The sequence below is a fragment of the Brassica oleracea genome, chromosome C4 (assembly GCF_000695525.1).
Source record: "Brassica oleracea var. oleracea cultivar TO1000 chromosome C4, BOL, whole genome shotgun sequence".
Lineage (NCBI taxonomy): Eukaryota > Viridiplantae > Streptophyta > Magnoliopsida > Brassicales > Brassicaceae > Brassica > Brassica oleracea.
Window position 1 is genome coordinate 43,530,129 of NC_027751.1, and position 12,821 is coordinate 43,542,949.

At 37.4% G+C, this 12,821-nt stretch overlaps 1 protein-coding gene across 1 annotated transcript; it reads left to right on the forward strand.

Moving 5' to 3' along the window:
• Positions 1-7,724: 7,724 nt before the first annotated feature.
• On the forward strand, positions 7,725-11,971 carry LOC106342262 (probable inactive receptor kinase At2g26730). The gene is made up of 2 exons (XM_013781133.1): positions 7,725-9,369; positions 11,011-11,971. The coding sequence occupies exons 1-2, from the start codon at positions 8,067-8,069 to the stop codon at positions 11,676-11,678; spliced, it is 1,971 nt and encodes a 656-aa protein (XP_013636587.1). The 5' UTR covers positions 7,725-8,066; the 3' UTR covers positions 11,679-11,971.
• The last annotated feature ends 850 nt before the right edge of the window (positions 11,972-12,821 follow it).

Below are 12,821 nucleotides of genomic sequence, written 5' to 3' on the forward strand. Positions count from 1 at the left end.
GATAGGTGCTGAAGGATGTGTGGATTCGGATGACCCTATCTCTGATGCCAAATCTCATCGCTGGCTGTAACTTGTCTTGAAGTGATGAGTGCTTTGGCGATTGGTTCCTTCAGAGAGTACAAGCCCTTAGTGTTTCTTCCCCGCAACAGAACCTTCTTGGTGGCCTTATCATACACTCGAACACAATCAGCATCAAAATCAAAACCGCAGGGGTAATCCTTGGTAAACTTAGACACTGAAAGTAGAGGTTTAGCAATCTCAGGACAAACCAAAACATCGTTGAGAATTAAGTTACCTGAGGTGGAAGCTATACTTGTTAAGCCGGTATGAGTTATTGGGAGAAACTCTCCATTTCCAACCATCACTGAGTCTGATTCCGACATGCCAGAGATGCGTAGAGCCGCTAGAGCGTTGTGCATTTCGTCCAGTTGATAACTGTTATCGAATCTGTACCAGCATTTCACTGCGACGTGGCCTTGTTTTCCACATATTTGACATGAGGGTCGACTGTCTGCTTCTGAGGACACAGATGATCTCGACGAGAACGCTGAGGAAATGTGCTGGGGAAAACCTCTTCCTCTGGTTGAAAAGAAGTTGCGTCCTCCTCTGCCTTGTCCTCTGTTTCATGTGAAGAAGGGTCTTCCTCGAGTAGTGTTAAACGCGAGGTGAGGAATAACGCTAGTGTCAGCGGTGTAGCTTTGGAGACGGTCATCAAATGCAACCAGGCGAGGGACTATGTCATCAAATGCCGGAGTAATCTGAGAGTCCATAGATCCTTCAATGCTGGTCTTGATAGGTTCATAATCTCTCCCAAGACCAAACAAAGCTGTGAAGATCTTCATCCTTTCCGGTACTGGGTTGCCAATAGAGGTAAGCTGATCACAGATAGACTTGATGTCTCGTAAATAGTCGTTCATGGTCTTCTCTTGCTTTGAAATAGTCTGAAGTTTCCTCTGAAGTTCGAACAGTCTTGAGGAGGTTGCTCTGTTGAAGTGGCTCGCCAGAGTGTTCCAGATCTCAAGTGAACTTGAGCAGTGAACCACAGCGCTTTGAATAATGTCTTCAGAAAATGACCCTAGAAGCCAAGATTGAATGACCTGATCTGTTTGAAACCAGAGATGGTAGTCGGGGTTGGGCACTCGTGTAGAGGTTCCAGTTATGGTTGGTGCGTTTATGACCGGAATGGGCTGAGGTGTAGAGCCAATGACGAATCCCAGTAGTCTCTGACCGTTCAGGAATGCCTCAAACTGACGCTTCCATAGTATGTAGTTTTTCTCGGTGAGTTTCACCGTTACTGAGTTGACAATGTCAAGCATTGGTGGGTTGTAAGGTTCAATGGCTCTGTAGTCCATGGCTCTGATACCATGAAAATGTTTTAACTGAAGAGAAAAAAGCTAAGGTTTACTGAATAACTTTCATTTCACTTGTCTTAGAAGGTTACATTGTGTTCTCGTTTTATACACAAAGATGAAAACCCTAAGTGTTCTAGACACGTGTCTCGATCTCATTATCTCTAAAGATCAAGGGCTGAAAACCGATTTGACAGCTTCAAGCCATTGTGGTCTTCCGTGCAAGCTTTCGTCATGGTCTGATGCTGTACTTTGCCTTTTGCTATCTTATCTTCTTCTTTCCGACTTAGTCGTTGAGTGGTTGAATTCAAAGTTATGGCAGCGATGGGCTCTTTCTGTTTGGGCTTCACTTCGGCTTCTTGGCCCACCTTGGCCTTTCACTTTTGTTCATACGTGAAACGCTGTCGAGTGTTGTCGTTTGATGCTCCATTCTCAATAATGTCTAACCTGATTTGTCTATCTTTCCTCTTTGTACTGCAGATAGCGGGTAATAGTAATAAGTAAAAGACTTTTCATATAGAACCACTCAGGCATATGTCTAACACGGAGGAGGTCTTTCCTGTTGCTGCTCCGAGGCATCCAAAAGGATGTGAACAGAGCCAAATCCACTGTCTAAGGTTTTCTCATAAAGCGCCTTGATTACTAGTAATTGAGGAAGCAGATCAAATGGAAGAGCTGATTTCCCAAATCAGAACACAAACTCATTGTAGTAAAGGGAGTATGAATTTGGTTTTATTAGCAACTCACTTGATATCTGTACGATGTCTGCTTGTAATCCAAAACCACACGTGTTGCATAGATTACCAGAGCAGTTAACAGAGCAGTGACGGAAATCCCATCAAGAAGTAGTGCTGATCTATGTTGTAAATAATGTGACGCCGCAAGTCCCATAATGCTAGTGATATCCAGAAGCACTTGAAAAAAGAAAAGATGGAAAACATTGGAAGAAGAAAAAAAAGTTTGTCTATTTTTGGTAAAAACATTAAAAATAAATTAAAAAGATGTTTTCATATTAGTTACAAATCTAGCAGAAATTACATTCTTCTTGCTGACATCGTACAGATATCAAGTGAGTTGCTAATAGATGAAATAAAATATAGAAGAATGCAGATTTTGAAAAAGTAGACATATGGTCAATGTTTAGACGATCTGATTTGTTACATTTCTGAATATAAAATGACATATAGATTGAGTATTCTACAATAGTAGATGTATGTTTTTTGGTATAATACATATTCTAAGTCAAGTAAATTATTATGTTTTCAATGGATTCACAATTAATTGTAAATTGTCATAGATAGTAAATCAGCTATTCATCATTTGTTTTTTGCAGACAATAGTTTGTTTCTCTTCAAGGCAGACATTCTCCAATGTCAGGTTTTTCAAGAGATCCTACACAGTGGCAAAGCCACGTTATAGGGTCTGGGTGCAAGTGCACCCGCAATTATATGAAAATCCAAACTTTTGCATGTAAAAACAGTTAAGTTTGGGTAGCTACTATGGTAAAAGGGTGCATATGCACCCCTGCTTTCTTAGGTTCGATGCTTGCCAAGTGCATTTTTTATCTTTTACTTGCAATAATGCACCCAGTACTTGAAAGGTCTAGATTCGCCCCTAATCCTACATAAATATGAAAGGGCTACAGGGCAAGTCATCAATTTAGCAAAATCTTCTCTCACTTTTGGCAAGAATATTGATCATGTGCTGAAAGAACAGATTCAAACTACACTTGGGATTTTGTTTGAAGGTGGAGCAGGTACATATCTAGGCTTACCCGAATGTTTTAGCGGATCTAAAGGTCAACTCCTAAACTACATTCAAGACAAAATGAAAGGAAGGATGTGTAGCTGGTATACTAAATTTCTTTCTCAAGCCGGGAAAGAGATTATTTTGAAGTCAGTAGCTCTTGCCATGCCCATTCATGCCATGAGCTGTTTCAGGTTACCTAAAATGACTTGTAATAATATCACCTCAGCAATGGCTAATTTTTGGTGGAACTCGTCAGAAAATAAAGGCAAAATACATTGGCTCAGTTGGGACAAGCTTTGTATCTCTAAAGACTTAGGAGGCATGGGGTTCAAAGACATTGAACTCTTCAATCAAGCTCTTCTTGCCAAACAAGCGTGGAGAATTCTTTCTTTTACATCCTCACTCCTTAATAGATTTCTCAAAAGCAGGTATTTTCCTAATAATTCCTTCCTGCCTGCTTCATTAGGCTCTCGGCCATCTTATGCTTGGAGAAGTATTCTCTTTGGTAGAGAATTATTGAGAAAAGGTCTCAGAGATATGGTTGGAGATGGTAGTTCTTTATCTGTCTGGTCTTCTCCATGGTTAGTTGATGGAGATCGAATGAGGATTCCTCTTATGAAGAACATACTGATCGATCTCAATCTCAAAGTCAGCAGCTTAATTTTGGATGTTTCTCAATCATGGAATCAAACTTTGTTAGATGATCATTTTTATCCTCATGATAAAGAAATCATTCTCAAAATTAAACATGTTACTTCTTCATCAAACTTTTACATTTGGAATCATACTCATTCTGGTGAGTACTCGGTGAGATCAGGTTATTGGCTAGCTGAAAGAGAGGCTAAAAAGGAAGCTTTTGTTAATGGAAACACTCTTCCATCTCTGAATGGTATCAAGGAATACATATGGTCTATTGATACTGAGCCAAAAAACAAAAAAAAATTCTGGAAAGCCATTAGTGGCGCCTTGCCAGTTGCTGATAAACTATCTGAGAAGAACATGAAGGCTGATACAAGATGCCAAGTCTGTGGTTTAGAAGGAGAATCGGTGAATCATGTTCTCTTCACTTGTACTGTTCCTAAGCAAACTTGGGCATTGAGTCACTTTCCCTCCCCGTCAAGCGGATTCGATCCTAATTCAGTCTTTTTAAACATCTTCTACGTGTTAAAGACGAGGAAGAATCACCTCGTTCCAGAAGAAATCAGAAGAGTAGGAGCCTGGATTTTGTGGGAATTATGGGAAAACAGAAACGCCTTCTTTTTTGAAGGTACTTTAAACCTGGGACCTCCATTCATCAACTCAATATACAAAAACGTTGATCATTGGTTCCTTATCAAGTCTATTGAAAAACAAGAAAAACTCATTGACTTGAAAAAGAAAAAGAAGAACATATTTGGCTGGAAACCACCTCCTATCTCCTGGCTAAAATGTGATATTGGTTGTGCATGGGATAAGATCAGAAGGAAAAGTGGAACTTCTTGGATCCTTAGTAACAGAGAAGGAAAAATTATTATCCATGGAAGAAGATCATTCACCAACATCCAAAACAAACAAGATGCTTCTCTAGAAAGTTGGAAGTGGGCTATTGAATGTCTAAAAACTCTTCAATACGACTCTATCATCTTTTCAAGTGAAGATCACGATTTGATTGGAGCTATTTCTAAACCTCATGCTTGGCCTTCTCTTAAGTTCTACTCTTCGAAGATTTTACCACTTTTGAACGATTTCCAGAACTGGAAAGCACAATTCAACTCTCGTCACAACATCAGAGGAGCTATTCTTATTGGTGAAAGTGTGATTAAGGAAGATCTCTTCCAATCTTATATTGCTAGAGGACATCCTTCTTGGCTTACTAATCTTTTTGTTTAAGTCAAAATCCTCCTCTTTGTCTATGCTTGAATTTGTTCCTTGTACAACACTCCAGGATTATACTTCTATAAAATTCTAGTGTTAAAAAAAAAGTAGATCAGGTTTACTAACACTTTTAGACCAATTTTGAAGTTGCTTTCATTAAAATAACTGCATTACAAAATTAGTTTTCTAAGTGAACATATATGTTTATATTATATTTTGTATTTTTTCTGTCTTTTCACTATATTGATTTGAATTCTTATAAAATATAAAATCATCAATGACCAAAATGGCAAAATTAGTTTTGTTCTAAAAATATAATAACTAAGATTAGTTGTCCATTATTAACAAAATTTTCGTCATTTATTATAAAAGTAAGATATATAATCATGACACACAAATGAATAATATAATTTCTTAGATCTTGATGTGTATATTTAGAATTATTTGCTTAGAAGGCTTAATAATACAATCTATTGTTTAAAAAAATTTGCGATGTGTATATTAATTCCGGCTGAATGTTTTTCTAATAAACAATAATTCAAAGATCCAAAAAAGGATAAAAAGCATTACCTAACATGTATAAACATGAGTTGCGGTACCTAAATGTAGAAAATGATGAATTAATAAATCATGTCATTTTTAATATTTTATGGCGCTTGGGTTTTGTCCTTTACACCATAAAAACCGTCAGTTTTCTCTTCAGCATGTGTTTATATAAATATGGACACTTTATTCTGAAAAAAAACAACATTGAAAACCTCGAAGATCGCCAAGACCCACATTCTTAGTTAATTTGGTATATCTAGAAGACGTGTAGTAATAAAATTTTAGGAAAATTGGTAGGAATCCACATGAACTTGTTCAATATGATTAGGGAAAAGGTCATGGTTCATACGAAGCAAACAAACAATCCGTGGTATCTGATGCGTAGCAGGAAATACACCATAACCAAATCGTTTAACTTTCAAAATATTTGTATGGTAAATGATTATTTTTGTCACAATACACTCTTTAGTGTAGGCATGTGCATTAAAACCGAACCGAAAAACCGAATCCAAAACCGAACCAAAGTTCAAAAATAATCGAATGGTTCCTATGTTTCTATAACCGAAAAACCGAACCGAGAACCGAATGGGTACCCAAATATCCGAAATAAAATTTATATACCTAAAAATATTAACTATATTTACTATTAAAAATACTAAATATTCAAAACTTACTACTTATATACCGAACTATCCAAAAAAATCGAAATACTCAAATATTTTTTTTTATTTAGATTATTTTAAATTATCCAAATTATCCTAAAGAACCGAATATTTTTTATCCAAAATATTAAAATTTATCCGAATTACCCTATTTATATTCAAAAAATCCCTAATAAATTGTTTTTTACCCCAAATCATCCAAAATTAACCGAAAAAACCGGAACCGAACCGTAACTGAATTGAAACCACAAATTTATCGGATATTAGTCGGTTCTTATAATTGTTATCTGAACTGACCCGAAACCTAAAAGAATCGAACCGGTCCCGAACCAAATTTCATAGATAACCGAATGGTTCCTATATCTCTATAACCGAAAAACCGAAAACTGAAAAAACCGAACCGAAAACCGAACGCCCAGACCTACTTTAGTGGATGAGAATGGATATATAAAAATTATTTTGATGAACACTATTTTCTGGGAACGAAGAACCAATGTCAATTAATAACATCTCTATATGCAGAAGTTGTTAGAATATTCTACAACATTATACATGTCAAAACTTTAAGATTGAGTGGATATCAAGGATTTAAACCCAGATGTATAGCAAAACTTCTTAACGAAAATAAAGGAAATAGCCAGACTAGGAAGAGGTTTCAGAATTTATTTATCAGCTACATTTCTCAGAGAAATAATTTATGTGCAGATAGTTTTCTTAGAGCACGATTAATGAGGGGTTATTAGGGTGAAATTCTTAGCGGAATATAAGAACTCGTCTATTAACTGTTAACTAAAAAAAAGTTAAAAACCAGTTCTTAAAACTCTTATTTAAGAACCGGTTCTTAGTTTTTTTAGTTAAAAGTTAAGTAGATTGGTCAGTAAGTAGATGTCTGCATAAAAGGACATAAGAGCATGATTATTGGGAGTTTTTAGAGCGAGATTCTTAGCGGAATATAAAAATCCGTCTCTTAACTGTTAACTAAAAACTTTACATTCAGAGTCACTTTCTACATGTAAGAACATAATTATCGGAGGTTCTTAGAGTGGAGTTTTTAGCGGAATATAATAACCCGTCTCTTAACTTTTAACTAAAAAAGTTAAAAACCAGTTCTTAAAACTCTTATTTAAGAACCGGTTCTTACTTTTTTTACCAAAAGTGGCTAATTTTTTTCATACAAAGCTTTGTTTTATTGTTTGTTATGGTTTGGTTAAGTTACCAAGATCACTTTAAATTTGAACAATGGAATTCAGTTGATGTAAAAAAACTTTTTTAAAACATATTTATCTTTTGAAGTGTTTTAAAAATTGGCCAGTAAGTAGATGTCTGCATAAAAGGACATAAGAGCATGATTATTGGGAGTTTTAAGAACTGGTTTTTAACTTTTTTTTAGTTAACAGTTAATAGACGAGTTCTTATATTCCGCTAAGAATTTCACCCTAATAACCCCTCATTAATCGTGCTCTAAGAAAACAATGTTTATAAAACAATGTTTACAAAATCGTCTAAACTTTAAAAAAATCGATTTATACGACCAACTAATCAATCTTATAAAATTGTCTAATTAATTACTGTCTATCAATTTCTTAAACACTAGTCCCTCGTGGTAGTTTTGATGCGACTCTGTTTCTTTCATAAAAGACTTCATGACCCCCACACCTCCACAGTCCTAGTCCATATATACTCTCGCCCCTCGCTTTCAGTCTCTCTCTCTCTCCCTCACTCAATCTCTCTAGGTCGCTCCCACCAGAAACAAAAATGGGTTCTTGCCCGAAAGCCGCTTCTGGTTTTCAGCAACGATGAAACCCTCTTCTTGTAAAACAGACATAACTAGAAACTCGAAACAATTCGTTTTTTTTTCCTCACTTCTTTTTTTTAATTCTCCATCTATTCAAAAACACCCCCACAAATGGCAGCCATTTCATTGGTTTTAACCTGTTTCTTCTCGATCTTTCTGTTGACTCATCGAGTCAACTCAGAGTCACTCCAAGAGAAACAAGCACTCCTCACTTTCCTCCAACAGATCCCCCACGAGAACCGTCTCCAATGGAACGAGTCGGACTCGGCCTGCAACTGGGTCGGAGTCGAATGCAGCTCGGACAGAACTTCTGTCCACTCACTCCGGTTACCTGCCACCGGTTTAGTCGGTCAGATCCCATCCGGATCGTTAGGCAAACTGAGTCAGCTCCGAGTTCTGAGTCTCCGTTCCAACCGTCTCTCCGGTCAGATCCCTCCGGACTTCTCGAATCTCACTCACCTCCGGAGCTTATACCTACAGAACAACGCATTCTCCGGCGAGTTCCCGGCGAGCGTCACGCAGTTAACCGGATTGGTCCGTCTCGATATCTCTTCCAACAACTTAACCGGACCGATTCCTTTCTCGGTCAACAACCTCACTCAGTTGACTGGTCTCTTCCTAGGAAACAATCGATTCTCAGGGAACCTCCCGAGCATAACCGTCGATTTAACGGACTTCAACGTCTCCGTTAACAACCTTAACGGATCGATTCCAACGTCGTTATCTAAATTCCCAGCCGCGTCGTTCGCTGGAAACGTGAATCTGTGCGGCGGTCCGTTGAAGCCTTGCAAGTCCTTCTTCGTCTCTCCGTCGCCGTCTCCCTCGTCGCCGGATGCTCCGTTATCCGGGAAGAAATCTAAACTCTCCACGGCGGCGATTATCGCGATCGCCGTCGCGGGGGCGGTGGTGGGGCTTCTCCTTTTAGCTCTCCTCTTGTTCCTCTGCTTGAGAAAACGACGAGGGGGGAAGGAGGGTGGGACGAAACCGGCGGAGACGGCGACAACGAGAAGCGTCCCTTCAGTACCTCCGGCGGGAGGAGCTTCGTCGTCGAAGGAAGTCACGGGGACGTCGTCGGGGATGGGGGGAGAGACGGAGAGGAACAAGCTTGTTTTCACGGAGGGAGGAGTGTTTAGTTTCGATTTGGAAGATTTGCTGAGAGCTTCGGCGGAGGTTTTGGGTAAAGGAAGCGTTGGGACGTCGTACAAGGCGGTGTTGGAGGAAGGTACGACGGTGGTTGTGAAAAGGTTGAAGGACGTGGCGGCGAGCAAGAAAGAGTTTGAATCGCAGATGGAGGTTGTTGGTAAAATCAAACACCCGAACGTTGTTCCGTTGAGAGCTTATTATTACTCCAAAGATGAGAAGCTTCTTGTCTTCGATTTCATGCCCAATGGAAGCTTGTCTGCTCTTCTCCACGGTTTGTCTCTAAATTCTCCCTGCTCTGTTTTTTTTGCTTAAACTATTTTTAAACAAATCATCCCTAATGCATATTAGTTTAGACATTATGTAAACTTCTACTGAAGTGTAGCTAGATTGTGTGAAATTCTTACTAATTGTGGCTAAGTTATGTGATTTTTTACTGAATTACAGCTATATTGTGTGTAGTGTATGAATCTCTTTGGTTTGGATTTGCTAGGTTATTGTTGATTAAGTTTTCTTTTTCTTTTTCTTTTTCTTTTTCACCCTAGTTCAAGTTTGTATTCACATTGGCATGGTCAAGATTTGCTTACGTAGTTGCAGCTGTCTGATGCTTAAATGAAAGCTGAGTGAGATTAAATGAGTGATGATTAGATTGTGATGTTTGATAATATTATTTTATTTAATATTTAATACTTTCGACACGGTCTCTGTGTTCTATGCTTTGCTGTCAAGAAAAACATTCTTATTATTTCACTGTATAAATAATTTCTTATTTTATGTTATTTTATTTTGGAAGTGCAGTAGTAGTTATATAGCTGTAGTTGTTATGCAATTATTAAAATAAAAAAAGGAAGCTACCGACAATTATACGGGTCTGTCTGGTAATTGTCATAATAATTCATAATCTTTGCTTCTCTCTCACTCTTTAAAGAAAAAAGAAAAAGACTCTTTACTTCCACATGGGTGCTCTTTATCACATCATATCTTCTTTTTTTTTTTTTTTGTCAAACACATCATATCTTCTTATTCACTCTTTTTCTTCAAGTAAACTTTTGTCTAACTCAGTTAAAGTGAAGTAGTTTCAGTTCCCATTTGCTGAAACTGCATTTACAGTTTTGAAGCTCTAACCAGGCCCGTGCCTTCCATAAGGCTGATGAAGCAAGAGCTTCAGGCCACAAAAAAAATTATAATTTTTGAGGCCACATTTTCAAAATATTAATATAGCTGAGTGGTTAAAAATATTGCTTTTGACTTCTTAGTTTAAGTATTTTCTTTTATGTATTGTGATTTTTCTTAAACTATTAAATGTCTCTGTTTTTATATTATGTTCACATTGTATTTATCTTTTATTTTGGACAATTGATTTGTTATTTCTTTTGTTTCTATTATCTTTGCTATTTATAACCATTTGTTATCATTGGGGGTTTTCTAATCTCCCTCAATCATTGCATATGAAATTATAGAAAACAAAGAATAATGTAATGTGATTGAAGGTGTAAGTGAGAAAGAACTAATGTTAGAATATAATGGTTCAAAAATATTTTTGCTCTAAAACCTTTTAACAAAAAAAATGGTTCAAGAAACTACTAAAATGTTATTTATTATTTGTTAAAAACGCTAAACATTATAGGTCCAGTACCAATTAATAGTCTACTATTCATCTAAACTTTTTATGCAGGACTAAACAAAAATATGTTTCTCTTAAAAGTAAAATATTGTATATAATATGTTGATAAAAATATCATTAAATAGCATAGGCCACTATTTATAACTATGCTTTAAGCCACAAAATATATTGGGACGGCACTGGCTCTAACCCAACTTAAGATTTGAACTATAATGTCAAGATAGCTAATACTATTGTGAAACTGTATTCTTAATATGTAGTTATCTGGCTAATAGCTCTATGTTGTTTTAGGGAGCCGTGGCTCGGGACGAACACCGTTAGATTGGGATAACCGTATGAGAATAGCAATAACAGCGGCAAGAGGTTTGGCTCATCTTCACGTTTCAGCCAAATTGGTGCATGGGAACATCAAAGCCTCAAACATACTCCTACACCCAAACCAAGACACATGCGTCTCTGACTACGGACTTAATCAGCTCTTCAGCAACTCCAGTCCGCCAAACCGTTTGGCTGGTTATCATGCTCCCGAAGTTCTCGAGACTCGTAAAGTAACTTTCAAATCCGACGTGTACAGTTTCGGGGTGTTGCTGCTTGAACTCCTGACCGGTAAATCGCCAAACCAGGCATCGCTTGGCGAAGAAGGAATCGATCTACCTCGGTGGGTGCTTTCCGTGGTTAGAGAGGAATGGACCGCCGAAGTTTTCGATGTCGAGCTGATGCGATACCACAACATAGAGGAAGAGATGGTTCAGCTTCTTCAAATCGCAATGGCGTGTGTCTCCACGGTTCCTGATCAACGACCGGTGATGCAAGAAGTGCTGAGAATGATTGAGGATGTGAACAGAAGTGAGACTACCGATGAAGGGTTAAGACAATCGTCTGATGACCCGTCAAAAGGATCGGAGGGTCAGACTCCTCCAGGGGAGTCAAGGACACCGCCACGTTCTGTCACGCCTTAGTAAATTAAAGCAGCTTTAGTCTTGTGTGTGTGTTCACTTTCTCCTTAAAAGGAGATAGAAGAAAAATGAGATTTAGTGTGTGAGGTCTTTGTTGGGTTACGGTAAAGCAAAAAAAGACACGACGACTATTCTGGCATTTGGACCACGTTCTAAAGGATGGCATCTCCCATCTATTTTTTTTTTCTTTTTTTTTATCAATACATTCAAGATATTTTAGGGGTTTGTTTACTCTTATTTGAATATTGTGTTTACAGGTTTAAATCGAAGTTCAATCTACACCACTTTGTACTTTATATGATTTGACTATAACACTACGAATTAGAGTATTTTCAAAGCTGTACTATATTTGGGTTGGGGGTTTTAATCTGAAAACGACACTTTTTATATCAATATTTAAGTGTTTTTCTTTTACGAATTAATCAGAGAAGATGGAAATTTTAATTTTCAATAGAACTTCCATTGTTCTGCATATATAAATGACATAATTTAGGAATAGACTGATGCAAATTTATATTTACTATAATGAAAAATTGTGAAGTAAAGTTTACATTATCTATTGAATGTCGCTGAAATTTCAATCGTAGTAAGAAAACAAGTAAACAACAATCAACAATGAAACCGTCAAGCTACTACTAATCATCCATGTCGTGTTATCATGGTAGAACTCAAGGAAAGAGATCCGAGTTATGATGGAGAATCAATAAGAAATTTTTGAGAGAATTATAGTAACCAAAAGGGTAAGAAGATGATGGGCGAATTTGTTTTCCCATGCGCCTTCCGCAGGGCAGTCCTGAACTTAATAATCCACGCTAGTACCGGTCCTGGTTTGTAATGAGCTGGTAGCAACAACAAAAAAAAAAATTTGGGCCGATGTGGGTAAGTTTATTAAAAATGCTAAGGTATCATAACAAATGTACTAGCTCACATATAAAACTGCATCAGCTTTATATGTGACCAGAAGAGCATTGGTCATAACATTTGCGTGCAGTGATTGTCTGCAATTTTTGTTCTTTTGACTTGAGGATATGACTATATCTGGGAAAGTTCTGAATTATGGTACCTGTGAACCGTTAATTGGCCTTGAAATGTAGGTTTTGATCATCTTGATGTCTTCTCTTATAGTCTTCAGCACATAGAGTTGGC